The sequence below is a fragment of the Halichoerus grypus genome, chromosome 10, assembly GCF_964656455.1.
Source record: "Halichoerus grypus chromosome 10, mHalGry1.hap1.1, whole genome shotgun sequence".
In the NCBI taxonomy this organism is placed as follows: Eukaryota; Metazoa; Chordata; class Mammalia; order Carnivora; family Phocidae; genus Halichoerus; species Halichoerus grypus.
In genome coordinates, this window is record NC_135721.1 from 113,899,140 (window position 1) to 113,926,967 (window position 27,828).

Here is a 27,828-nt window from a genome sequence, read left to right on the forward strand (position 1 = left end):
AGGTTCCAAATTCCTTCAGACCTTAGGTCTTGGTGCAATGGGTTCCCGTAACAGGAGTGTCTTTCCCCAGGCTCTTGCAACTTTCAGATAGCAGCTCAAATAGTCCCTTTTCCGAAAGGCTTTCTCTACTGTTCTTTCTAGATAGCTGCCATTTAATTCCTGATTCCGTGGAGCTCTCGGTCATTGCAATCTGCAATATCTTGTGCACCCTTTTATTTTCTTCAGGACACGTATCACTTTCTTCTTTCTTCCCTCCTACTTTCTCCCTTCCTTCCTCCCTCCCTCCCTGTCTCCTTCCCTCTCTTCTTTCTTTTGTATCTGTCCTCATCAGACTGTAAACTCCACAAAGGTAAGAACCATCCCTACCAGTGTCTACCAGTGTTTCCTCGGTGTCTAAACAGTGCCTGTTACATAGTATAATCTCAGTGATATTTGCGGAATAAATGAAGGCATTACCTTCTTTGCAATGAGCCATTATTTGTGTGGAAGCTATGGGCTTGCTCAGGACATGAGCCTTCTCCTAAGGGGATGAGGCATCTTCATGTCCAAGCTGGGACTCTTATGACTGCTTCATTTTCCCTCTGGTATCAAGGTATGGGACACCTGGGGTATTCGCTATCACCTTCTCGAGGTATGACTTAGGGACTGAGGAACTATCTGAAGGTTTTTTTTTTTAAATGTATTTTTATTAAATTGAAGTGTTGGGCAAATGTTTGGAAAAGACCATTCTGAGGTCTGTGTAGTGTATGGATTAGTGAACTCCAGAGTGCAAATTGTGAGGAGGCTATTAGTGTGATCGAGGTACATGCCGATCAGGGTCTGAGCAACCATGAAGATGAACAGGAGGGAGCAGAAGTCATGGGACTTGGACATCTAGGGCATCTAGGACACAGAATATGACGTGGCAAGTCCTTGCTGTCCTTGCTCAACCCAGAGAGAGTGTCTCTCTAAATTTTGCTCCCTAGGCACTTTGCTGGCCTCATCCTTCTCCTGGCCCTGCTTCTGGGGGGAGGTGTGGGGGAGGGAGGCCAGGGCATCCCAAGGCTCCCAGCATGGGAGGCCGGGGATGGGGATGTTGAAGTGTAAGCCGCTCTACTGGGAGTAGAAAATGTTGAAGAGGAGATTCATGTCTGAGGGGGGAATGGAGGTTGGGCTCAGCACCCCCGTCTTTGTGTCTACAAAGGTTCAAGGCCACAGTGAAACAAACACAGTAGGACGCCTGTTTCCGCTGGGCATATTTATCCTTCTACAGAGAGCCTTTCTCCAGAACTTGGCCTACACTGCCTCCCCCCAGGTCTTTATCAGGGCTATTTTGGGGCTCAGGACTAATCCTAGATCTACTTCACGACTGGAAAAGTGCACGTGTTCTTCCCTTCTGCTCCCCACTCAGAGGCACGGGGTGGGCTTTCGTGTAGAACAGCAGGCCCGGGACATTGGGAAGCAGTAGAATGAGGACGAGTCAAAGTCTCCCCATCTGTCCACAGACAGTAGGCAGTGTGGCTCCCTGGAAAGCACTGAGCAGAGCTGGGTTTGAATCTGGATTTTTTGGTTTCACCACTTGTTATCTGAGTAACACTGAGTAGGTTCCTTCAGGTTCCTCACCGCAAAGTGGGGAATGGTGCTCACCTTGTGGGATTGGTATGAGGATGAAATAAGATCCTGCTTGCGAAGTGCTGGACCCGTGGTGACACCCATCGACTATGCTTTCCTCCTAATGTGGATTTGTAAATGTCATAATAGGAAGGGAACTTGGGGTTCTTTAGGTATTGTCCTTCTATTTATTTTTCCTTTGGATCTTAAGTACGTAGAATTGTACCTATCATCATTCTTGCTTCATCACACCTTATCATTGATCCATTAATGACCCTCATTTATTAATCTACTTATCCATTCATCCATCCATCCATCCATCCATCTTCCCTCCCTCCCTCCTTTCTTTCCTTCCAATAACCTGCCTGTCTTCTACCTATTGACATACCTATTTATCAATCTTATATTGTTTTTCTATTTTAAATTTATAATGATATAAACATTCATGAAGCCACCCCCCAGCATGGAAGCTAGAATCCTGATATTAACTTCCATCTACCTATGCATACCCACCCTTTTCATCCTTTTCCCTGCCCCCACCTCAGGTAACTACTATTTAAAATCTTGAGTTCAGCCTTTTGGAAAAAATATGGGTTTATCATTTTTATATGTATCCCTAAAAACCATTTGTTAGATGTTTTTAGCTTTATAAACATAGTATCATGCTGTATGAAATCTTTTGGGGCGTACTCACCCCTAATATTTTTTTGCTAAGATTTATCCATATTATTGTGTGTAGCTATAGTTCATTCATTTTTATTGCTGTATAACATTCCATTCTGGGATTGTACTACATTATTTGCCCGTCATCCTGTGGATGTGCGTTTGTATGGTTCTCTCAGGTTTTTCTAATTTGAAACCATGCTACCATGCATATACTTGAATATTCATCTCCTGGAGCACAGGTGAAGAGTTTCTTTAGGGTATGTATATAACTCAAAGGCGGAAATAGCAGGTTATCAAGAATGCAAATGTCCAAGTTCAAATATTCCTAACTGTTTTCCAAAGTAGTTGTGCTGATTTACATACGTATCAGCAACATAAAAAGGAGCCAGTTGCTTCTTTATTTTTTCTCCTGGAATAGGGAGAAAATGGTTTTGCTTTGGCTTTTCCTGATTACTAATGAGATTGGACATCTCTTCATATGTTTATTGGCCATAAATGTTTCTTTTAATCCCATTTTAATGATGGAGCTGTAAAGATTTCATGCCAGTTTGGGTGCCCACCATGGGCTTTCCTCGAGGAGTCGGGGAGGGGCCTTCAGAATTGCAGGTCTGTGTTTCTCCCTGGGTAGGAGCTTGTTTTGCCTCTGCTGGGTTTCTTGCTCAGGGTCATGAACTTCATGACCAGAATCCCCGGAGAAGCTTCTTTCCTTCATAGGATGTGAGAGCCTACCTCTCACTACTGACCCTCCCGGTCCAGGCTCTCACTTTCTCTGGGGCCTGCAGGAGACAGCGAGGGACAGCCAGCGCAGGACAGGTCTCAGAAGGCTGGTGAGGCAGGAGAAGCTTTGGTAGTGGTTGCAGACTTCATGGCCAGTGCCTCTCCTGGATCAGTCCTCCTAAATAAAACAGGAGGGGACTGAGGGCCCTGTGTCCCTGAGGAGGGCCTTGTGGCACCTGTGACCTGCAGGGGAAGTAGGGAGCTGGGGCAAAGCCCTTGTTCTCAGACTTCTCACAGACCATCTCAGGAGTGTTGTCTCCATATCAACTCTCCCTCCTTCAATGCTCCCCCTGCCCAGACCAGGGGAGCCTGCATCTCTGTGCACCTTCAGACTGGAGCTGTGAGGGGCAGAGGGGAAGGTTGAAGGGATTGGGGTGTGGCTCTTATAGGGACGCTCTGGATTCCACATGCCTTCAAGGTCAGTGTGAAATGGGAGTGCTGATGAGGCGCCTGGGTGGCTTGGTTAAGCAGCTGCCTTCGGCTCGAGTCATGATCCCAGGGTCCTGGGTTCGAGCCCTGCATCGGGCTCCCTGCTCAGCGGGGAGCCTGCTTCTCCCTCTCCCACTCCCCCTGCTTGTGCTCTCTCTGTCAAATAAATAAATAAAATCTTTAAAAAAAAAAAAGAAAGAAATGGGAGTGCTGTGTGGCTTCTCCTTACAGTGCTCCCTGTTGGCCTGGAGTCTCCCGGCCCCCGGGAAGCCCAACCCCTATCTGAGGTCCCCCTTACTTGGAAGGGAATCTCCTCTTGAGGACATAGATGATGCAAAGTGCAGTCAAGGGAAACAGCTTCCAGCCAAGCAGGATGAGGGTCCCAGAGAGGGAGCTGGACGCCCTGGCATCTGGAAAGATACTAGGATGAACATGGCTTCTGGCTCCCACCATTCAACCCCTAGGCAGGCCCAGCCTCACCCCTGACTCAGGTTCCAAGACAACACCTTGGACTGAGAGGGAATCCCCTCACCTCTCTAAGCCTCAGTTTCCTAGTCTTTAAAATGGGGATGATAACGTATACCTTAGAATGTTCCTGTATCAGAGAACACCAAACAGAATACCTAATAGGCACTCAGTAATTGTTGAACCTGAATGGCTTTTGAGAGGGTGGGTGGAAATGGGGGACGATAATTCGTATGAACCTATTCACTGGAAGAGCCAGTGCCGTGGCTGCGTGGTCAGGATCCCGCTGTGTGACGAAAGCGGTGCTTACAGCTCTTTGGTCCCTAAGGCAGCACACTCTGCGGAGGTTGCTCTAATTGCTGTCCCATTTTATAGATGAAGGAACTGAGGTACCGAAAGGTGAAGTGACTTCTTCAAGGTCACACATGACAAACATGGCAGAGCCAGCATGTGAACCTGGCCTGTCTGTGTCCAGGTCTGAACCTTTAACTGCTGGGTTCTTCCACCCCTACTCACCCAAACGCGCTGGCTGGTCTCTGGACTCACTCAGCCGCACGCGGGCCTGGATCGGTGGCTGGGCCTCTTGCCGCACTTCGCAGGTGAACAGCTCTTTGTCCTCTGAGGTGTGAACCAGGATATGACTGTCTTGGTTGAATACGCCGTCCGGGTTCTTGGTGGGGGTGGGAGCCTCACAGGCCTTCAAGCGTCTGTTCACCTCCAGCCAGGTGATTTGTATGACTTCAGGGTAGAACCTTTGCACGTGGCAGGTGAGGATGGCCACCTGGAGGCTTGGGACCCGGTGGGCCGAAAGAGTCACTGTGGGTATAACTGAAACAAGAGCCCTTCCTTTGTTCCTTCCTTCCCGAGCAAAAGAAGCTCAAGGAGCATCCTTACCTTTCTAGGCACTGCCCTTGGTTCCTGAGATATAGCAGTAAGTAAGACAGACACACACAGAGCTCCTGCTCCGGTGGGGAGAACAGGGAAGAAGAAAAGCAGTCACGTGAGCCTCAGAGGGGTTTTGAGAACCTACACGGGGGCACCTGACCTGGTCTGGAGGTGGGGCAGGTTAGGGAAGAGTTTCTGGAAGAAGTGACCTTTCAGCAGAGGTATGAAAAATGAATAGGAGTTAACTACGTGTGGCAAATTGTATTTTCCAAAAATGGCCACAGCAAATTCCCAGCTGTCTTCCGGAACCTTGCCACTCCCCACCGGAAGGGGAGTCTACTTCTGCCCTGGAAGCTGGGTGGGACTTTGTGACTGCCTGATGAAGAGAGTATAGCGGAGGTGACACTGTAACTTCCAAGGGTTGGTCATCAAAGTTGATGTTACTTTCCCTTGGGACTCTTGTGACCTTCACTTTTGGAACACAGCCATCAAGCTCCAAGGATGCTCTAACTAGCCCGCATGGAAAGATGATCAGGAGAGGCCGATGCCAAGGAGAAGTGAAGCCCGTAGCCCATGGCCAGCACCAATGGCCAGACGTGTTAGTGAGGCAGCTTGGTGATAATCTCAGCTGTGGAGTCATTCAGGTGAGGTCCCAGACATCATGGGGCAGAGAGAGGCCATCCCTGCCAGGCCCCCTCCAAATTCCTGCCCTACAGAATATGTGAGCATCATAATTTGGGAGATCTGGAGTGAGTTTAGAGCACTGGAATATGTTTGGGGAAAATTTGTTATGCAGTCTTGGTAACTGGAACATTAGGCCAAAGGGGCTGGTGGAGGGCCAGAGGAAGGAAGGCTCTGGGCGAGGGTAGGTGTGGGAAAGTGCATCTCAGGCAGAGGGTAGGGCGTGGGCAGAGGCCCTGAGGTGAAGCCTAGTGTGTCCAAGGACAGAAAGATGATCAGAGTGAGTGAGGGGGAGCATGGGCAAGATGACCAGTGACCATAAAGACTGTCTGCGTTTACTGGTGCTATACTTACCCCTGAGAGCACATAACGACATCCTAAGGAGTCCATACATTGGTTGTTTAATACAATTAATTTCCGAATCATATGATTCTTTCCTGAAATTGATCTGCCTGAGAATGCCTACTCCTGTCTCCTGTTCCTCAGGCCTTCTCCCAACATTACAGAGGGAAGGCCTTCCTCCCACACGTCCCGAATCTAGCTGTGGTGCAGTGCCCTTGGTGTAAAGACTCTGGGACATAAAATAAAAGGACAGTTCAAAAATCCTGCTGGCCGGAAAGCCTACTTTAATCAAAGCATCATAATCTCCCCCATCTAGCTCACTGAACTGCTTTTCTGATAACATTTTAATGGTTATTTTAATAACTTTATCAGAATTTGTTGGATATTTAGATTGTTTTGATCAATCATGTAATTCAATCCAGAAGAATTTTTTAACACTTAGAGCCTATGGTCATAAGAAAAAGTTTTAAAAATTCAATTTATATATATAATGAATATTATATATAATAAGTTATATGTAATTTGTTATATATAAAATTCAATATGTATGTATTTATGGTAGTCCTCTGTTTTCTCAGAGTTCTCTATGATATGTGTGATGATGTTGTCAATAAGGACTTTCAAATATAAAATATATTTACAGTAGGATAAAGTTCTCCCCAGGAATTAGAATGGAAATACAAATTTAGGAGGAAAAAGGAATGTTATAAAATTTCTGATTATTAAAGAGCTTGTTTATGTCTGTTGTAATGGATGATGATGGAAATCAAATCAGTATGGCTTTATTTTTCCGTTGAACATTTCAGAGAGATGTAACATTTGTAATATCCCAGGGGTTCTGGCCCGTGCAACTATTTAAGTCTGTGATGAACAATTCTGGATGTTAACTTTAAAATATACGAGGAACTACATAGTTCTTCACAATTACCCTCAGGGGTATATGAATAAAAATGTTTGAGGATTGCTGTTGAACGCCCTGATAAGGATTTTATTTTGTTTTATTTTTGTAAGAGGTGTGGTGAGCCACCGAACGGTTTTAAGGAAAGGAGGGACAAGACTTGGCTTCCTTTATAAAATGTCTTTGACTGCTGGGGATTTGGGGGCTGCACTGTTGAGGGTAATGGTGGATATGAGAGAATGGGGCTGTGGTGTCCAGGTTGCCTTGAACTTGGGGATGAACCTGGTCAGTGACAGTAGAAAGAAATGGATGGGGTCAGAGAGATGTGAGAAGTGAATTTGGTAGAACTTGGTGATGGGTTGGGTAAAACAGGTCTCTGGCTTGGATGATTGGGTTGATGGCGTGTCTCTTCATTGGTATGGGGAAGGAGGAGGAACCAGGGGTTTGGAGAGAGTGCAGAGAGCAGCACAATGCCCATCTCTTAGCTGACCATGACCGAAGCACCTTCCCTGGGGAAGGGGGACTCTGCCTTGCTCTGGTATCTCTGCATGGGGACTTCTTACAGGAGGGAGGTCTGACGTGATCATCCAAGAGGTGTATTACTGGGTTCAAATTCCAGCTCACAAACTTAAGAGCCATGTGACCTTGGACAAGTCATTTCATTTCTCTGAGCCTTGATTTCCTCATCTGCATGAAGCAGGGACACATAGCTTCTTTGGGATGCTCTAGGTGGAGGCTAGAATTCCATTTCCAAGCTGGAACCCTCTTGTGGTATCTTTTGGCTAAGCAAGGGCAGACTACTATTTAGGGAGGGAGGCATTTCCAAAATGACGAGCTAAACTCTTTACCTTGGTACCACAAATTATCTCCAGTGGTGAGGGGGCTTGTTGTGGAGATTGTGATGCTGTTAATGGGTTTTCTCTTTGCTTTGCTCTGGCTGGAGCAGACGGAGAAGGAGCATTGGGACTCTGGAGCCCTGGAAAGGATGTGCCCATTTGCAGGAAGTGAGTGGGTCTCTGCCCTCTGAGGTTGCTGGGAGGTGGTGGCTGAAGAGAGTGCAGACCCCTTGGGGACACCCTTGCCCAGGCCAGGCTGTGGACTTCCAGAGCAGAAAGGGTGATTTCCTTCCTTTACTTTCCTTCCATATTGAACACTGCAGTAATGGCCTCAATCCTTATGAAGTCAGAGCAAGGGGGGCGGGGGTGTAGTCTTGCACTGCCTCCTGCATTGTCCCCTCCCCTGATGCGGGGGTGGGTTTAAGAAGTGTGTTTCAAATACAACGACTGGCAGCAAAGCGTGGTGGCTTGCACAATGGTGTTAAGAGTTCACGTGGACAGTGCAAGAGGGAGAAACTTCCTTGCTGTGGCTTGAAGCCCTGTGTGGTCTTGTTCCTGCTCCTCTCTCTCCAGCCTCTTCCTTCCCCGTGCACCCTTCTTCTCACTAAGCCCTGACCACATGGACCTCTTCCTCCTCTCTACTGTTCAAACATGTCTCGCTCCCCACCCGTCACAGGGCCTTTGCACCCGCTGTTTCTTCTGCCTGGAACACTCCACTTTTTCCTTGGCTGACCCCCTTTCATCTTTCATGCCGTGATTCAAACATCACTTCTCCAAAAAGGCATTTCCTCAGTATACTACATTTCTCCTGTTTTCATCTATTTTAATACTCAGTTCTTTTCTCTCATAGCACATGTTATAAGTTAGAAGCGTGTGGGGCGGCTGGGTGGCTCAGTCGGTTAAGCGTCCGACTCTTGGTTTTGGCTCACGTCATGACCTCAGGGTTGTGAGATTGAGCCCCGCACTGGGCTCCATGCTCAGCGGGGAGTCTGCTTGGGATCTCTCTCTCCCTCTCCCTCTGCTCCTCCTCCCAGCACTCTCTCTCTCAAATAAATAAATCTTAAAAAAAAAGAACTGTATAGTTTTTGCATCTTGTTGATGGGGCTCATGTGATTGTGAGCTTAGTGGAGTAGAACTAGGTCTGGTCTGTTTACCACGGACTCTGCAGCACGTAGAATAATACTGCCACATCGCAGATGCTCAATAAACTTGTTGAATGAATGAATGAGCTTCCACTTCCCAAATACAAGAGAGCGAAGGGAGCTCTGAAAGAGAAGGACCCAACCATGGCATCTCGTAAGAAGAGGATGGTCGGATAAGATAGGGAACCTCGTACCCATCTTACGTGGGGTTTGGTGAAGAATAAATGGGAGGATGCAGGTGAAGTGCTCCAAACAGGGAACCGGTGGTGGTCACCAAGGGTTGGCCATTTGGGTGGGGGGTGGGGGCCCTTACCTTGGAGGAATTTGGACATGTTCACGTGCCTACTGAGGGGGCTCTGCAATGTACTGTGAGCCACTTGGCAGGTGAGCTGGGAGTGGAGTGAGGATAAGTCAAGGGTCACCAGCACCGTGCTGACGATGGTGTAGGATCCAGCATCTCTAGGCAGGAAGACCAGGGTCTGAAATGCCGGAAGCTCCACATCATTTTCAAGCCATTTCAGCTGTATATTTTTGGGAAAGAAGCCAGTTGATGTGCAGGTGAGATTCACTCTCTGGCCTGGGCTGTCCCTGTTGGAGGGGCCAGAAACCTCTGGAAGAGAGGGCTTAGCTTCCGTCAAGGCAAAGTTGAGAGAGAAGAGAGAAACATAAAGATGGCAAGTTACCTTCTAGTGCGATACCCGCCCTTACGGTTCGCCCAGCTAGACTCACCTCAATCTCTCATCTCCAGTTTTCTCCTCTGTGTAATTTTTATTATGACACTTCTTACTGTAATAGCTTTGCCAACTGGCCTCACTGACCGCTCCTTGATCCTTGCCACGTGCACTTGACAGACCTTGGTGATCATGTTAAAATACAGATCAGATCTTGTCATTTCCCTCCCTCTCTCCCCTCCTTCCTGAAGTACGTTGTCCAAAACGTCATATAAGGTAGAGAACTAAAAACATCAGATCCTCTTGCTTCCTCTCCTAGAAAAAAAATTACAGGCCAACCACTTTTAACTATTATAGCTGATTCTTTGGACATTTCTCACTGTGTTGAGCAGGGAGGGGCAGAGGGAGAAGGAGAGAGAGAATCTCAAGCAGGCTCCACACACAGCACGGAGCCTGACACGGGGTTTGATCCCATGACCCTGAGATCATGACCTGAGCTGAAATCAAGAATTGGACGCTTAACCAACTGAGCTACCCAGGTGCCCTCTCTCTGTGTTTCTAAATAAGATGCTTATACAATTATTTCTCTTTTTTTCAGTTTTATATATTATGAATATATCTACTACTATGGAAGATGATGGTTTAGCTCTCACATCTCCCTCCACCCGCCATTCACACTTCCTTTCCTTACACCCTCTTATCATAGACACATCAAAATCTTTTATTTTATCAGTATTCAGCATTTATATTATTATGACCAAAGGAGCATTGTTCACAACTGGGCCACGTAATATATCATGATTATATTTCCTTTCTTGTACAGCTTCCCCCCCCAATTTTTAATTGTCTCTCTCTCTTTTTAAAGTTTTTATTTATTTAAGTAATCTCTACACCCAATGTGGGGCTTGAAGTCATGACCCTGAGATCAAGAGTCGCATGCTCTTTCGACTGAGCCAGCCAGGTGCCCCTAGTTGTCTTATTCTTTTTATTTGCTTAGTTTTTATGAGCCTATAACAAATTCATCCCTAAACTTTCTGCCAGATAGGTATAACTCCTCCCAGATCGTTTGATACTGCCAAGTACTGTAGTGAACTTCAGTTTAGGGTACATGAAACCCCAGGAGTGCACAAAGACTTTTCAGGGAGTATACAGGTTTGGGTTAAAAAAAAAAAAACGTTTATAACACACCTTAAAAATACAAAGTACATGGGTGCCTGGGTGGCTCAGTCAGTTAAGTGTCCAACTCTTGATTTTGGCTCAGGTCATGATCTCAGGGTCATGCGATCAAGCCCTAAGTCGGGCTCCATGCTGGGTGTGAAACCTGTTTAAAATTCTCTTCTCCCCACCCCTACCCTCCCCCGCTGCTCACACATGCTTGCTCTCTCTCTCAAAAGAAAAATACAGAGTACTCATCCTGGGACTTTAACAATTATCAACCAATGTTTCATTTATACTTCTACCATCCACTGCATTATTTTATTTTATTTTTTTTTAAGATTTTATTTATTTATTTGACAGAGAGAGACACAGTGAGAGAGGGAACACAAGCAGGGGGAGTGGGAGAGGGAGAAGCAGGCTCCCCGCAGAGCAGGGAGCCGATGCAGGGCTCGATCCCAGGACCTCGGGATCATGACCTGAGTTGAAGTCAGATACTTAACAACTGAGCCACCCAGGCGCCCCATCCACTGCGTTATTTTAAAGCAAAACTAGACACTGTCATTTCATTCACAACTACCTCAGCATGTATACTTAAGAATTAAGAATTATTTTTTAAACATAATCAAGGGGTGCCTGGGTGACTCAGCTGCTTAAACATCCAACTCTTGATTTCGACTCAGGTCATGATCTCAGGGTTGTGAGATCGAGCCCCACGTTGGGCTCCGTGCTGGGCTGAGCCTGCTTAAGATTCTCTCTCTCCCTCTCCCTCTGCCCACTGTCCCCCGCTTGTGCTCTCTCTCTTTCTTCTCTTAAAAAAATTATTTTTAAACATAATCAAAATCTCATTATCATACTTAAAATTTTTTTTTCTTTTTTAATTTTATTATGTTACGTTAGTCACCATACAATACATCATTGGTTTTTGATGTGGTGATCCATGATCCACTGTTATCATACTTAAAATTTAATAATAATTCTTTTAATATTATCTAATACTTGTCAGTATTCAAATTTTCCTGCTTGTCTCACAAATATCATCTTATAATTGGTTTGTTTGAATAAGGATGTAAACAAGATCCATATGTTACATTTTGTTGCTATGTCTTTTTTTTTTTTTTTTTTTTTTTTTTTTTTAAGTAGGCTCCATGCCCAATGTGGGGCTTGAACTCAGGACCTTGAGATCAAGAGTTGAATGCTCTACTGACTGAGCTAGCCAGGCACCCCTTGCTATTTCTTTTACATCTCCTTTTCTAAAAGAGTTTCCCTTTCCTCTTATTTTTCTTAATATTTATTTGTTGAAAAAACCCAAGTCTGCCGGAAAAACCTGCAGAATTTTCCATATTCTTGCATATATTCCTGTTGTATCATTTGAAATGATACTCTTTCCCCTATATTGCCTGCAGCTGGATCTAAAGGATCTAGTTGGTTAGAACCAGGTTCATAATTTTCATATGGTGTTTCATATGGTGTTCATAATCAACACCAAGAATACTTCATAGGTGTTGCCAACAACTTCCTAATGCATTACATTAGGAGGCATGTAATATCTAGCTATTTCTTTTTATGGTGTTACGATTGACTACTGGCTTTAGGTGTTGTCAGCTTGATCTATCTGCTGTGAAGTTCTCTACCAGCCTTTAGCCCAAATCTTTAACAAATGTAGATAATAATGTCTAGACCCATCATTCCACCAGGGGTTATACACTGGTGACTACTAATGTTACTATTCCTTCTGTCTGTATCAGTTGAAATTATTTTTTCCTTCCAACTATTTTTGGTTATTTTGACATACAGTTCATAAAGGAAAGGCAGGGTAAAAATGTCTTTGCTTACTCTCCTTTAGATTTTAGAACAATGAGTTGGTGCCTTAGTAGCCCCCAGAGGTGACCAATGAAGTTTCTTTTATTTTTGTATCATTATAAAATTACGGTTTTTAACATGGATTGATAGATGTCAATCCATTTTTATTTTTATACTTTTTAATGCTCAAATCATCTCCTCTTTTTTTTTTTTTTTTTTATAAAGATTTTATTTATTTGACAGAGAGAGAGAGAGCGAGAGCAGGAACACAAGCAGGGGGAGTGGGAGAGGGAGAAGCAGGCCTCCCGCCGAGCAGGGAGCCCGATGTGGGACTCGATCCCGGGACCCCGGGATCATGACCTGAGCCGAAGGCAGACGCTTAACGACTGAGCCACCCAGGCGCCCAAATCATCTCCTCTTTAGCCAGTGGAAGTCTCCTTGAAATTAGTTCCTGAGTTTTTTTATATAATTTCAGTAAACATCGATAGCTTCCTTGCTTTTCACACAACAAAATATTCCATGCTCATTTTGCACATTTCCTGTCCGAGATCCGGAATCTGTCATTGCCCTATGCAGCCCTGGTTGTTTTTTGTGGAAGTGCTATTAAGAGACCATAATCTGTGTTTTAGTGGTGCTCATTACTACTAGGTCGTCACTGCTTCCAGGTCCTTTTTGGGGGACAGGACAGGGCTATGAAGTAAGTATTTTTTAAGGAGGGAGACAATTAAACAGGTTAATACTGATAGTTATAATCCAATTTTAAGAATGCAGTTTTTAGGGCACTTGGGTGGCTCATTTGGTTAAGTGCCTGCCTTCAGCTCAGGTCATGATCCCAGGGTCCTGGGATCGAGTCCTGCATCAGGCTCCTTGCTTGGCCGGAAGTCTATTTCTCCCTCTACCCCTCCCCTCTGCTTGAGTGCACACGTGTGCTCTCTTGCTCTCTCTCAAATAAATAAATAAAATCTTAAAAAAAAAAAAAAGAAAAAAGAATGCAGTTGTTAAACTTAACGTCTTTGTTTCTGCTCTGTATCTTTCTCTCATCCTGAAAATTCCAGTTCCTAAGGACATCAACACATTTTTTTGCTTTAACCTACAACACATATATAATACTTATAAACACCAACACCAAATATTATTACCAAATTATTGAATAGAGTTTTGGATTTCTTCATGCTTCTCGTTGTTCTTAGGATACGTTTCATTGGGGATATAGATACAAATTATTATGTATAACGTACACTCTCCAAGGCACACCCAGATTCCTTGAGCTTGACCACTCCAGTGCACTCAGGACTACTTCCAAATGCCTGTATATGCATGTTTTCTCCTGAAAGCTTTTTCAGAAGGTTGCTTTTATGGAAGGTTGTCTGTGCACATGGAACACTGAAAATACGTGGCATCTAACACCCTCTGAGAACAGCTCTCAGTCAATGACTGAGAGTGAGTTGGTATGTAATTAGCCCAAACTTCTTTCCTTTCAAGAGGGATACATCTGATACATGTTCTGTATCATTTCCCATAGTTTCTCATCTGATTAAGATCCATTTGCCCACAGTGGTGGTGGGCTTGATGACACACCCTTCACTAACTGTCTGACTTCACCCCTTCCCTACTGGGGTTCCTGGCACTCAAATATTTGTCTCAGATCTGCTTGGTGAATCTAAGCTAAAACCCTATGTTTCAAAGTCTCTTGAAATAATTTCTCTTTATCTGGGTAAGCCATCAATATATGGTTAGATTAATTAGTTAAATTTTAGATTTCATAGTCTAGATATTAATGAATTTTTTAATTTTTAATTTATTAATTATTTAAAATGTGCATATGTTTGTAGAATCAAAACCTCAGGCAAAGGACAGTCAGAGAAGTCTAACTTTCATCCCTGTCCCTTCTACCCTGTTGCCTTCTTCCCTGATAGGTAAATTTTTTTCCTATTTTTTATTTATTTAAATTCAATTAGCTGACATATAGTACATCATTAGTTTTTGATGTAGTGTTCAGTGATTCATTAGTTGCATGTAACACCCAGTGCTCATCACGTCACGGGCCTTCCTTAATGCCCATCACCCAGTTACACCATCCCCCCACCCACCTTCCTTTCCGTAACCCTCAGTTTGTTTCCCAGAGTCAAGAGTCTCTTATGGTTTGTCTCCCTCTCTGATTTCTTCCCATTCAGTTTTCCCTCCCTTCCCCTATGATCCTCTTCACTTTTATTCCTCTTTTAAAAGAATATAACCAAATATGGATATGCTTGTGTTTCCCACCCTTCTTAACATAAAAGATGGTGTGCTCTGCTTCTTGTTTAACGATATCCTGTGGGTCATGCTGAAGCAAAGTGCTGACTTCTTCTCATGCCTTTTTAAAGTTATAGTACTCCATTTTGTGACTCTACCATAATTTATTTAGCAGCTTGTCTTTTATTCTGACACATAGTGTTGTAATCAAGAGCCTAACCATAAATAATCTTGCACTTATGTTAGTATATCTTTGGGATAAGTTTCTAGAAGTAAGATTGTTAAGTCACAGGGTAATGTATATATGTATACGTAACATGTAATTTTGCTAAATATTGCCAAATCCACTTCCTTATGACTTACGTGATTTTGAATTTCTACATACAAAATATGGAAGTATCAGTTTTCCCATAGCTCCTCCAACAGAGTGTGTTGTCAAACTTTTGGATTTTTGGCCAAGCAGATAGGTGAGAAGTTGTGTCCCAATGTAGTTTTAAATGGCATATCCTTTCATGTGAGGGTGATTGAACAAACTCTTATATATTTAGGAGATATTTCTATTTCACTTTCTATAAATTGTCTTCTCATATTTATTGCCCATAATTCTATAAAGTTGCTTGTTGTAAAATTTTAGAAGTTCTCTATATACATTAGGGGTGATTCTTTGTATTATAAGTTGCAAAATAGTGTGTGCGCACACACTTCCATACACAAGTTTCTTTTTGTACAGTATGATCATTGTCATTTTTTTCTCTTTTTGTTTCTGCATTTTGAATTATAGTTGGGAAGGTTTTCCCCATTTCCAGATTACAAAAGAATCCAGACATGATTGCTTCTCATACTTGCACAGTTTCATTAGTTAAATATCTGATCCATGTGGAATTAATTTCGGCTTGTGGTGGAAGGAACTGTTCTGGATTTTTTATTCTGTTCCACTGGTTTGCTTACTAATTTTCCAATCGATCCACCACTATTGTTGCAGGCTTCTTTCCTCATGAAATTGCCTTCACTTTTTTTTTTAAAGAAATCAATTGACCGTATGTATGGTATTGTTTCTGGAATGTATTCTTTTTCATTGATCTATTTGTCTATCTTTTGTTTAAGTTTGTTTATTTTTAGTAATCTCTACACCCAATGTGGGGCTCAAACTCATGACCCCAAGATCAAGAGCTGCATGCTCTTCTGACTGAGCTAGCTAGGCACCCCATCTACTTGTCTATCTTGATGCCAATACTACAGTGAATGATTTTTGTAGCTTTATAATAATTCTATGTTCATGAGGGTATTGGCCTCAAGTTTTCTTTATTTGGTTTTAGTATCACAGTAATGCTGGTTTTAAGGATTGATTGGGAAGCATCACTCTCTCTCCAATTTTCTGGAAGAATTGGTGTAGAATTGTTAGCATTTCTTTCTTCAGTGTTTGGTAGAGTTCCTCAGTGAAGTCATCTGGGCCTGGACTGTTGTTTGTGGGAGGCTTTTGAAACTACAAATTCAATTTCTTTAATAAATACAGAAATAATCAGGCTATTGACTTCTTCTGGAGTGAGCTTTAGTAGCCCGTGTCTTCTGAAGAATTTGTGCATTTCATCTAAGTTGTTGAGTTTATAGGTATAACATTTTTCATAAAGTTTCCTTATAATCTTTTTAGTATCTGTGGAAACCATAGGGATGTTACCTCTCTCATTCTTTTTTTTTTTAAGTTTATTTATTTATTTATTTTTTTAGTAATCTCTACACACCCAAGGTGGGGCTTAACGTCATGATCCTGAGATCAACAGTCACATGCTCTTCCAACTGAGCCAGCCTAGCGCCCCATCTCTCAGTCTTGATACTGGTAATTTGTGTACTCTCTCTTTTTTCTTGACTGACTGTGTGGCTAAGAGTTTATAAATTTTACTGATTTTCCAAAGAACCAGCTTTCGGTTTTATTGGTTTTCTCCTAGTTTTCCATTTTCTATTTTTGATTTCTGCTCTGTTCTTTACTTTTTCCTTTCTTCTGGTTGCTTTGGGTTTCCCTCGTTCTTCTTGTTCTAATTTTTAAGATCACTGATTGAAACTTCTCTTCTGTCCTAATATAAGCATTTTAGTGCTATAAATTTCCCCCTAAGCACTGTTTTGGCTGCATCCACAAATTCTGTATGTTGTGCTTTCATGTTCATTCAGTTTAGAATACTCTCTCATTTTCCTTTTACTTCTTCTTTGATAACATGTTATTCAGAAGTGTATCCTTTTGTTTCCAAATATTTGGGCTTTTCCAGACATCATTTTGTTATTATCAATATAATTCCAGTAAGAACACATTTTGTATGACTTGACTAATTTTAAATTTACTGAGACAGTTTATAGCCCAGGTTATGATGCATCTTGGTAAGTGTTCCCTTTGCATTTGAAAAGAATGTGTATCCTGCTGTTTTGGGATGGAGTGTTCTATAAATGTCAGTTAACTCAGATTGTTTTATAATGCCGTTCAGTCTTCTACATACTTAGTGATGTTCTGCCTACTTGTCTTACCAGTTATTGAAAGAGGAGTGTTGAAATCTGAAACTATAGCTGTGGACTTGTCTCTCCATCCTTACTATTTTATGAGTTTTTGTGTCATGTATTTTAAAGCTCTCTTATTGGGTGAATAAACATTTAGGATTGTTATATTATCTCATTTAAAAATGCTTTGAAGATGTTTCTCCACTATCTTTTGGCTTACATAATTTTTCAATGGGAAATCTGCTGTCAAATTTATCTTCCTTTATATCTAATATTTCCCTTTTCTTCTGGTTGTTTTTAAGATCTTTTCTTTATTACTGATTTTATGCAATTGGAATATGATGCACTTTGGTGTAGTTTTCTTCATGTTTCTTGTGCTTGGGGTTCACTGAGATTTTTGGATCCATAGGTTCATAGTTTTCATCATATTTGGAAAAATGCAACCATTATTTCTTCAAATACTCTTTCTGTCCCCTACTTCCTTTAGAGTCTCTAACACATATTTAGTAGGCCACTTGAGGTTTTCCCATAGCTGATTGATGCTGTTTATCTTTTCTCAGTCTTTTACATTTTTGTGTATAATTTTGGATAGTTTCTGTTGCTGTATATTAAGTTCTTTAATTTTTTTCAGTGTCTTACCTGCCATGAATCCCATCCAGTCTACATTTTTCATCCTAGACATTGCAGTTTTCATCTCTAAAAGTTCAACACGGATCTTTGAAAGTATTTTTCATGCTTCTACTTCACACATTCAGTCTTTCCTCTATTTGACCACATAGTGGAGTTATACTAACTTTACTATCCTTGTGTACTAATCCTGTCATCTGTCATTTCTGGTTAGGTTTCAAATGGTTGATTCACATTATAAATGGTGTTTTCCTGCTTCTTTCATGCTTGGTAATTTTTTTTTAAATTTTTTTATTGTTATGTTAATCCCCATACATTACATCATTAGTTTTAGATATAGTGTTCCATGATTCATTGTTTGTGCATAACACCCAGTGCTCCATGCAGAACGTGCCCTCCTCAATACCCATCACCAGGCTAACCCATCCTCCCAACCCCCTCCCCTCTAGAACCCTCAGTTTGTTTTTCAGAGTCCATTGTCTCTCATGGTTCGTCTCCCCCTCCGATTTCCCCCCCTTCATTCTTCCCCTCCTGCTACATTCTTCTTCTTCTTTTTTTCTTTCTTAACATATATTGCATTATTTGTTTCAGAGGTACAGATCTGAGATTCAACAGTCTTGCACAATTCACAGCGCTTACCAGAACACATACCCTCCCCAGTGCATGCTTGGTAATTTTAAAAATTTTATTGAAATACAGTTGAGATACAGTGTTATATTAGTTTCAGGTGTATAACACAGTGATCCCATAGTTCTATATATTATTCTGTGCTCACCACGATAGCTGTAGTTACTATCTGTCAGCTTGGTAGTTTTTTATTGCAGGCCAGAAGTTGTGAATTTTACTTTGTTTAGTATTGGATATTTTGTGATCTTATAAATATGCTTGAATTTGTTTTGGGACCTGGTTAAATTACCTGGAAACAGTTTGATGTTTTCATGTGTTGTATTTAAGCTTTGCGATGCAGGACCATAGCATCATTTGGTCTAGGGCTAATTTTTTCTCCCTTTTTTACCTCTTACTGAGGCAGAACCCTTCTGCATACTGTACCAGATGCTCCATGAATTATGAGGTTTTTTACTCAGGTTGGTGGGAACAGGCACCGTTCTTGGCCTTGTGTGAGCTCCAGGGATATTTTCTCTTGAAGCCATGTACATATACTCGTGTACATGTATTTCCTCATGAACATACTCTTCAGTACTCAGCCAAATACTCAAGATCTTTGGAGTTCTTTCTCTGTGTAGTTTCTCATCTTTGGTGCTCTCCTCTGAAAACTCCAGCCACTTTGCCCTCCTTAGACTTCTAGCTCCTTCTCAACTTGAGGAGGCCTCCATGCTCCATCGGAGTACTTTCCTACTGCATGGTGGCATGGAAGCTTTCTCAGAGAGTAAGCTGGAGGCAACCTTGGGTTCCGTGTCATTTGTCTCTCATCTCTCAGGGATTACTGTCCTTTGTTGCCTGTTGTCCAATGTCTTGTCAACCATTGTTCCATGTAGTTTGCCCAGATTTTTCGTGGGCAAGTAAATCCAGTCCCTATTACTGTTTTGATAGAAGGTGCCCAAAGTATTAAATTTGCTATTGTGTATGTGGTCATCTATTCCATTATATCTTCTAACTGGTTTTTGTTTGCTTATATGAAGGTCATTGATTTCTATTTATTGATTTTATAACTTGCCACATTACTAAAGTATCTTATAGTTTGTAATAGCTTAACCTTGAGTCCATTAAGTTTTCCAGATACCATATCATTTACAGAGATAGTTTTTCTACTTCCTTTATAATTTGTATGCTTTCTATTGTTTTCTCCTTTCTGAAAGCATTGGCTAATATTTCAATATAATCTTAAATAATATTAGAAATGGTAGGCATGAGTTGGAAGACTAATGTCCTAGTGATTCAATCTTTTTGAGATGCCCTCTTAAAGCCCTCAGTCCTCCTGTTCTGGAATGGCCTAGTGGTTATTCCTTTTTTTTTTTTTTAAGATTTTTTTTTTAAATTTATTTATTTGAGAGAGAGAATGAGAGAGAGAGAGAGAGCACATGAGAGGGAAGAGGGTCAGAGGGAGAAGCAGACTCCCTGCCGAACTGGGAGCCCGATGCGGGACTTGATTCAGGGACTCCAGGATCATGACCTGAGCCGAAGGCAGTCGCTTAACCAACTGAGCCACCCAGGCGCCCCCTAGTGGTTATTCCTATGCCTCCTGCACAGCTCTTATCTTGGAGTCTCCAGTCCCCTTTTCTGGTTCCCATTCTTACTTTTCTTTGCTTAACTTTTATCTTGGTTAAAACAGAAAGGTTACACTGAAAGGTAGCTCTTGGTGATGTCACAAATTCAACAGATTAGCTGGGTCTAGAATTTTAAGTTGGACATCATTTTCCTTAAGAATTTTGAAGGCACCACTCCTTGTGTTCTAGCATCTAATGCTGCCTGTATACATCTCACGCTGATCTCGTTCAAATGGTTCTCATACAACTTGCTTTTTATTTTAAATTCTTGAAAATCATATGACCTTCTCTTTGTCTCAGAAGACTGCCTACCAGTTCCCTTCGCTTTTCTGTGGCCCGGAGGCACTAAAATTTTAATTCAAAAATTCTGTTGATGTATGTTTCTATTCTGTTCTGTTTGAGTAAGTTACCACACTCATTTTTTTACAGAGAAAACAACATGATCATTAAGTCATCAGTATGAACAGGCCTGAACTAACTGCTCTGCTTCCCAGGCTTTCCTGTATGGATGCTATTTAGAGTCTTGTGGGCTTTGTCTTCAGCCATGATTTTATCAGCCAGGACCAAATCCAAAAATATACAGGTCTTAAAGAAGCAAGGGCAAATTTTGAGAAATATAAGGATTACATATTCCACATCCCCAAATGCGATTTTTATAATTTTCTGCCTCAGTAATTCTTTCATTCCTTGTTTCTGTGAATCTGTGGTTTCATGCCTTTAAGATTATGTTTTTAGGTCTAATTGGTTTTAATATCCTGAATAGTGACAATATACACTAATACAGTAATTAGGTTACAGGTGCTCTTCTAAGTGTTTTACATTTATAAACTCATTTACGTTTGTACTCCTCATAACAAATCTACGAGGTGAGTACAATTATTATTCCTATCTTACAGATGAGAAAATGGAGGCACAGAGAATTTAAGAAAGTCACTAAAGTCACACAGCTTGAAAATGGCAGAGTTAGAAGTTGAATCCAGGCCGTTTGGCCCTGGTGCCTATAATTTTACCCACTCTGCTTTCCGGTCTATTTTGTGGCCTTTGAAAATGTAAGATTCTAACTCTCTTGCTAGGGGCCCTGGGATTCTATTCCACTCTGCTCCCGTGCTGTGATTTCTCACTACCCCATCTTCTATCCTCAGCTTAACAGAAGGGCTGACAAAAGGAGGAGCCTTGGGCTGAGAGCCTGGAGCTTGTAATCTGTCTTTAGAACAACCAGGCTGGGTTTTCAGGGATCTGGACTTACCACGTACAAACATCCTGGTGCCTGGTCCAGACTTAAACTCCACGTCAGGGGTCCCTTTCTGGAACTTCACACAGTAGTAGGTTCCGGCGTCTGCTGGGGTGATATTACTGATGCGGATGGAAAAGTCCGTGCTGTTTCTCCTTGTGGTATCTGCAACATTTGTCACTCGGGGGTAGTGGCCTCCTCTGAAACTGAAGATTAACTCCCGGGCTGGCCCTGATCCCCTGAACCACTCAACCGGCCCAAGGGGGAGCAGGGAGATCAGGGTGCAGCGCAGAGTGGCTGTCTGTCCGGCTGCGACAGACACTGACTCCTCAGGCTGGATCACCTGCAGCTCCGCCTCACCTGCCACACCTGGAGGGAAACACAAGTCAGCTCCACGTGTCCCCTGCCTGGCCCAGGGGACTTCTCTTAACGGCTTTGTTGTGAGACTGAAACTGGAAGCCGTTGAAAAACACTCAGGATTGTGCCTGAAGGGCCTGGAATGTGTGGACCTGGAGTCAGGCTGATGTGGGCTCAAGGCCCGACTCCAGCTCAGACAAGCCTGCTGCTGTTTGGGGGAAGTCCCTCCCTCCCTCCTCTGCTTTCGGTGGTTTCCTCTGTCAAGCAGGATGGATCAAGCCTTTCCCCATCAGTGCTGTGAGTTTTCAAGGAAGACATTGGTTGTCAAGGACATGCAGTGAGTGCTGTAATGGCCAGACTCAGCAGGACCGTTTTTTAGGTGTTCGTATTTGCATTCACTAAACCCTAGTAGGATTCGACAGGGAGTTTCCATAGACACTTGACCAGACATCACTCTAAGCACTTAAATACATTAACTGACTCATTCAATTCCCACCACTGCTCTGTGAGAAAGGCATTATTATTATTAATCTCTGTTTCCAGACAAGAAAATGGAGGCACAGAGAAATTCATAACTTGTTCTAAGCCAAATAGGGTATAAATGATGAACTTGGATTTGAACTCTGGCAGATCTGTTTCAAAAAATATCTGTGCTTTTAACCGCTTTCCTGGACAGTCTCGCAACTGAGATGTCAACCCACTGGGGAGGAGAAGGGGGAATTCACCTGTCTGCGGGGTTTGGGGTCAGCTCTGGGGAGAAGGGAGCAGACAGGCAGGACTAACTCCCAATCAAGAATAATAATAATAATAAGACTATGATTTTAGAATGCTGAGATTTTGGGAGACTTAATAGTCTACAAAGTACCACTTACCAGTTTTCTAATCGCTCTGCATGGCATGTGGAGTACTTGTGATCTATCTACCTATTTACCTACCTATCATCATCTCCATCTTAATTAGGGCGGCTCTGACTCCCAGGTTCTAGGGTTTTCAGCAGGAGTCAGATGCTGCACCCCCACCTCTTCCCTCAGGGTGGCCCCAGGTCCTGCAGGTCAAGCCACAGGGGATCATGGAGGCTTCACAGGGTGACAGGAGTGTGGGAAGTGTAGCGGGGCTGGGAAGACCCTGTCACTGAGAAATGCCTGGTGGGGTTAATCCTGTCTGGACCTGAGTGGGAGAGGAAAGGAGCCCTCCGACTAATAAGCCTTCTGGGGGCATTTGTTTGGGAGGGCCTTGTTGTAAAAGAAAACATTTAGAGAAATGTCTTCAAGAGGAAGCCACGGTGAAGAAAGAGGGCCTGGAACCGAGATCCATCCACCCCACTGCCAACGGGGAAGCCGTGCGTCGGCCGCCACACTCAGGTGAGCATCCTTGCGCCGTGCTCCCCGAGGGCGGCACTCACCTGTGAGGCCCAGCAGCAGAGGCAGCAGCAGGGATGGCCGAGGCAGGCGGGGTGGGGAGGCAGGTGCGGGCATCGTGGTGGCCTGGAGCCTGCTCTGTCTGAATGTCGCCCCGGAGAGGTCTCGGGGACTCCACTCTGTGATGCGAGGGGAAGCCTGGTGTCCCTCACGGAAGAGGAAGTGACTGTGATGGGTGGAACGAGCTGTGGGGTTTTCAGTTTCTGCTTCTGGATTGTGAAATAGGAATCAGACCCAGCCACGAAATGACCGAGCGAAGGCCCCCAAGATGCCTGGAGGGTTGCGGCAGTCCCCCTTAAGGCCCGGGCTGTGTCCCTGGGCCCCTTGGCTCCAGGTCAGAGGCCCCGCTGGCCCTTGCTCATCCCGGCGCACAAAGGTACACGGTCCCACAGAGTGGAGGGTGTGTTCCGTGTTTGGGAACGTGCAACACGCTGGGCTCAGGCAACTGCCCCGCTGTCCGGGAGGAAGGCTCCTGGGAATAGGACCGGGGGGCCGGGGGGGTGCTGTTCTGCCCACTCCAGAGGGGTCAGTGGTAAAAATGAGCCGTGTCTGACGGGCGCCCCTGGCTTTGAGGGTGCACTTTCGGGGAAGGGGCTTCCAGTGAGCCAAGAACTTTGGAGGGGGACGATGACTCCTGTTTTAGAGGGTGGAGGAGGCCTGCGTGGAGAAAGGACGTTAGCATGTTCATCCTGCAGGGACAACAACACACCCCACACCCAGGAGGAAGAAGAGGGGTGCCTCTTCTGTTTCTCCGGCTCTGGGGCCAGCTCTGGGCAGAGGGAGTGCTTGAGGAGGAGAAACCACCACATCAAAAATGCACCCCCTCTTCACCTGAACAGCAAGAGCCAGCACACAAGATGGCGTCCAGAGCCTGAGAAGCTGTGAGCTCTTCGCTTCTGTGGGACCCTGCCTTCTGTGACTTGGTTTCCCCACTGTTCCCGGCCCTGGCCTCCATCCCAGCAGCTGACTATATGTTGGCGATGCGAAGTAGCCGAACCGAAGAGGGAGTCAGAGATGGGTTTAGATTGTTCTGTTGTAGAACATGTTTCCGCTTCCCTTGAGATACTGTTATTATTCTAGCTTTTTATTTTTTCCTCCCTGAGAGAGCTTGACTCTGGGACCCTTCACAAGGCAGAGTGTTCCCTGTGGCCCCATTATTCCAACCCACTTCCTCTTTTCAATGGTGACAGATTGTATTTTCCAGAGCTGACTGCAACAATATTTTTCCTCATGCTCTTGAACTTGCCTCCCATTGAGAAGTGGGTAAATATTCCTTCCCCGTGGGCAGGCTTGTGCACATGATGTGACGTCACTTCCAAGGCTAGACCATAAAACTTCCCTGTACTTCTACCCTGCTGTCTTGGGCTGCTCCTTTTCGGAATCTTGCCACCAGGCTAGGAGGAAGCCCAAACTAGCACACACACAGAGACCACACCGTAGGAATGCAGGTAGGAGTTCTAGCTGAAAGCCCAGTGAAGGGTCCAGCCGGTAGCCAGCATCAGTCATTAGACATGTAAAATGAAGAAGCATCTGGATGGTTCCAGACCCTAGAAGTTGTCACCCTTAGCTGAGGCCCTAGATATCATACAGAGGAGACAAGCCATTCTTGTGCCCTGTCTCAATGTCTGATCGCGGTATCACTGATCATAATGAAATGGTTGTTGGGGCGCCTGGGTGGCTCAGTCAGTTAAGTGTCTGCCTTTGGCTCTGGTCATGATCTCAGGGTCCTGGGATGGAGCCCCACGTCGGGGCTCCCTGCTCAGCAGAGAGCCTGCTTCTCTCTTTCTCTCTCCCTCTGTCTCTCCCTCTGCTCGTGCTCTCTCTCAAATAAATAAATACTTTAAAAAATAATGAAATGGTTGTTTACTACCCCTAAGTTTTGGGGTGTTTTGTTACACGGCAAGAGTGACTCCAACACTGCCCTTGGCAACCTTGTTCCCCTCCCCACTCATTAGTGTCTACCTCTTTTACTGGCCTTGGTCCTTGCTGGCAGGGACCATTGAACCTGGCCTTAGGAGACAGGCTTAGGGGCCCAAAGGACCTTGGTTGGAATCCTGGACCCACCTGGTCCCTGCATGATCGTGGCCAAGTCATCCACGTGCCTGTATCGTACTGTCTGCTTAGCACCTGCAAACCATTCTCATCACTCACCTCCCCATCAGGCTCTCCATCTGTGTCCCCATTTCAGTGTCTGACACCCCCAGTGAGCCACTTAGTCCAGCCGGAGATGTTGGTGTCATTTTTGATGACCCCCCCTCCCCCGACATCCTTTCATCTAAACACATCTTAAATCCTCCTGTGTCTGTCTCTCCACTGTCACATCTGCTTGGCTAGCCTGTCAGTTCGCCTCCCCCTCTGTTCCCCTGTTGCATGCGGTCTTCTCATCACACTGGGGCCAGAGTGCGATTTTTAAATGAGACTTCTGATCTTGTCATTCTCTTTAAAAGGCTTCTTAGGGCTCTTATGGTCACATGGGATTCCCCTCATGTGCCTGACTGATCTAACTGCTCTGTCAGACTCACCCCCTAGCTCTTCCCTCATGTTTGGGCTCAGCTGCACTGGCCTTTCACAGTGACTCAGGCCCCATACTCCTCCCTCTGTTCGGTGTACTGGGGATGTCCACCCACTTCTCCTCTTCATTATAGATAAACCCAGAGCACCCTTAATTACCTGTCAGAACTTGTAATCATGTATTTATTTTCACTGTTTGTCTTGCCCACTAGAGCATATGCCTCCGAGAGAGCGGGGGTTGGGTCCGCTCTGTCTCCCACTGAGAATACCCAACAGGTGTTGTTAAACTCAGGAGGGAATGGTGGATTCATGGTACGTATGTGTGCCGTGACGCCAGGTGTCGGCCTCTGGTCTGGTTCTTCCCAGAAGCACTAGGGCCACAGGATCCTTACCTTCTCTGGTATCTCAGAGCAGCTTTCTCCTCCCTTTGTTCCTTCTTGGGCTCCTCCATCCCTGGAAACCCTTTGGAGCCTGACACTCACTGTCAGTGATGGCTTCACAGCCGCCTCATTCTTGACCCCCCTGGTCAGGGCTGGGCTCTCCTTTTGGTGTTGGAAGCTCCCCTGGGTGGATGTTATCAGGGAACAAAAAGGCAGACTTCCTGGGTCTCTACTTTGGTGCCTAGCTCTCCTGGTAGGTATCACAGAAAGGAAAGGGGGTAAGCCTTATGCCTGTGGGGTGGGATAAATCTTGGGGTATTAACACAGAAGACCCCCACCAAAAATTTCCACGCAACATATATACAGACCATTCCCCAAGCCCCCATGAGGATTAGCCCATGAGACTCAGGCACCATTAGTAAGGGTGAAGTTGGCACAGGTGAGAACAAAAAGGTGGTTGAGTTCCTGGGTGGGTTTTTTAAGCTCAAAGCCAAGGCAGTAGAATGTACAGCTAAGGCTTTTGAATGTGACAAACAAGTGACTTGTGGAGAACAGTTTTTGATTTCTAACCATTTTACATCGAAAAAAGTAACCAAAGTTCTTTGAAAAAAAATTTTTTTTATTTTTAAAGATTTTGTTTATTTATTTGACAGAGAGACACAACAAGAAAGGGAACACAAGAAGGGGGAGTGGGAGAGGGAGAAGCAGACTTCCCTCGGAGCAGGGAGCCTGATGCGGGGCTCGATCCCAGGACCCCGGAATCATGACCTGAGCCGAAGGTAGACGCTTAACAACTGAGCCACCCAGGTGCCCCAGGAGCCATTTTAGAAACTGTCCACCACATACGTCAAAATTCTTGGAATGATTCTTGATCTTCTTTTCCCTCATACCTCATGTCCAAGTCACACTCCATGTCTTATTATCTCTATGTTCACAACAGACCCGGAATCCAGTGACTCCCCACCACCTCCAAGGTACCGCCTTGGTCCCTGTCAGTGTCTACTCACCTGGATTACTGCTATAGTCTCCTAACTCTGGTCTCCCTGCTCCCACCCGTGCACACCTCAGCCTCTTCCCCTCAGAGCAGCGAAGGATCCCATTACTCTGCAAACCCGTCAGTGCCTGCCGATCTCAAGGAAAGCCAAGGGGAGTCCATGATGCCCTACCAGCCCCTGTCCGAGCTGCCCCGCCCCCATCTCCAGTCATGTTCCCACTTACACACTGGGCTCTCGCCACTGTGGACCCTTGACCTTCACAGTTCCCCTCAGGAACTCTGCCTTTGCTCTCCTCTCTTCATGGAACACTCTTCTCCAGGCAGCTTCATAACCACTCCTTCACTTCTTTCAAATATCTCCCCAACATCATGTTATTTTTAAAAGATTATGACTGTCTTAGGCACACCTGGCTGGCTCAGTCAGTGGAGCATGCAGCCCTTGATCTCGGGTTTGTGATTTCAAGCCCCATGTTGGGTGTAGAGTAATAATAATTAAAAAAAAAAAGACTCTGACTGCCCTGTATAAACCATCTTCTCGCAAGTTGAGCATCCCCCTCCCCGATACACAGTCATATACTTCGTGTAGCACTCTTACTATCAGACAGTCTATGTATTCACTTGGTGGTTACTACATGACACGCTCACATGCATGTGAGCTCCGTGGGGACAAGGGTGTTGCCTTTGTTCTTTCGCACTGTTATATCCCCATTGCCTAGAGCAGTGGCTAGACCCAACAAGATGCTCAATAAAGACTTGTTGCATGAATGATTGGATGCTTCCTTAAGAACTTTGGTTATCTTTTTCGGGGGGCGGTTTCCTGCCTGGCTCTGTCAATAGAAGATGTTACTCTTGGTCTCAGGACTGTGAGTTTTGAGCCCCACGTTGGGGGTAGAGTTTACTTAATTAAAAAAATTTTTTTCCGGGCGCCTGGGTGGCTCAGTTGTTAAGCGTCTGCCTTCGGGTCAGGTCATGATCCCAGGGCGCTGGAATCGAGCCCCACATCGGGTTGTGGGGTAATTTTTTTATGCAGCA

At 44.5% G+C, this 27,828-nt stretch overlaps 1 protein-coding gene and 1 long non-coding RNA gene across 5 annotated transcripts in view; one reads left to right on the top strand and one right to left on the bottom strand.

The window, feature by feature from the left end:
* The window catches only part of LOC118529555 (signal-regulatory protein beta-1-like), a 35,530-nt gene extending 12,476 nt beyond the window's left edge, over positions 1-23,054 (bottom strand). For 3 of the 4 annotated variants that reach the window (XM_078057084.1, XM_078057083.1, XM_078057086.1), the window contains exons 1-5: positions 22,896-23,054; positions 21,152-21,505; positions 9,025-9,339; positions 4,444-4,755; positions 3,761-3,872 (exon numbers count right to left, since the gene is read on the bottom strand). In XM_078057084.1, the coding sequence (XP_077913210.1) occupies positions 3,761-3,872; positions 4,444-4,755; positions 9,025-9,339; positions 21,152-21,505; positions 22,896-22,968 (1,166 nt within the window). In that variant the 5' untranslated portion in view covers positions 22,969-23,054. Of the gene's footprint in view, positions 1-2,330; positions 3,152-3,760; positions 3,873-4,443; positions 4,756-9,024; positions 9,340-21,151; positions 21,506-22,895 lie in introns of those variants that run through there. The other variant, XM_078057085.1, reaches the window with a different exon arrangement.
* An 82-nt stretch (positions 23,055-23,136) lies between these two features.
* Positions 23,137-27,561, top strand: LOC144379279 (uncharacterized). Its single transcript, XR_013442005.1, has 2 exons — positions 23,137-23,287; positions 23,607-27,561. It is a non-coding gene; the product is annotated as an uncharacterized LOC144379279 (long non-coding RNA).
* The last annotated feature ends 267 nt before the right edge of the window (positions 27,562-27,828 follow it).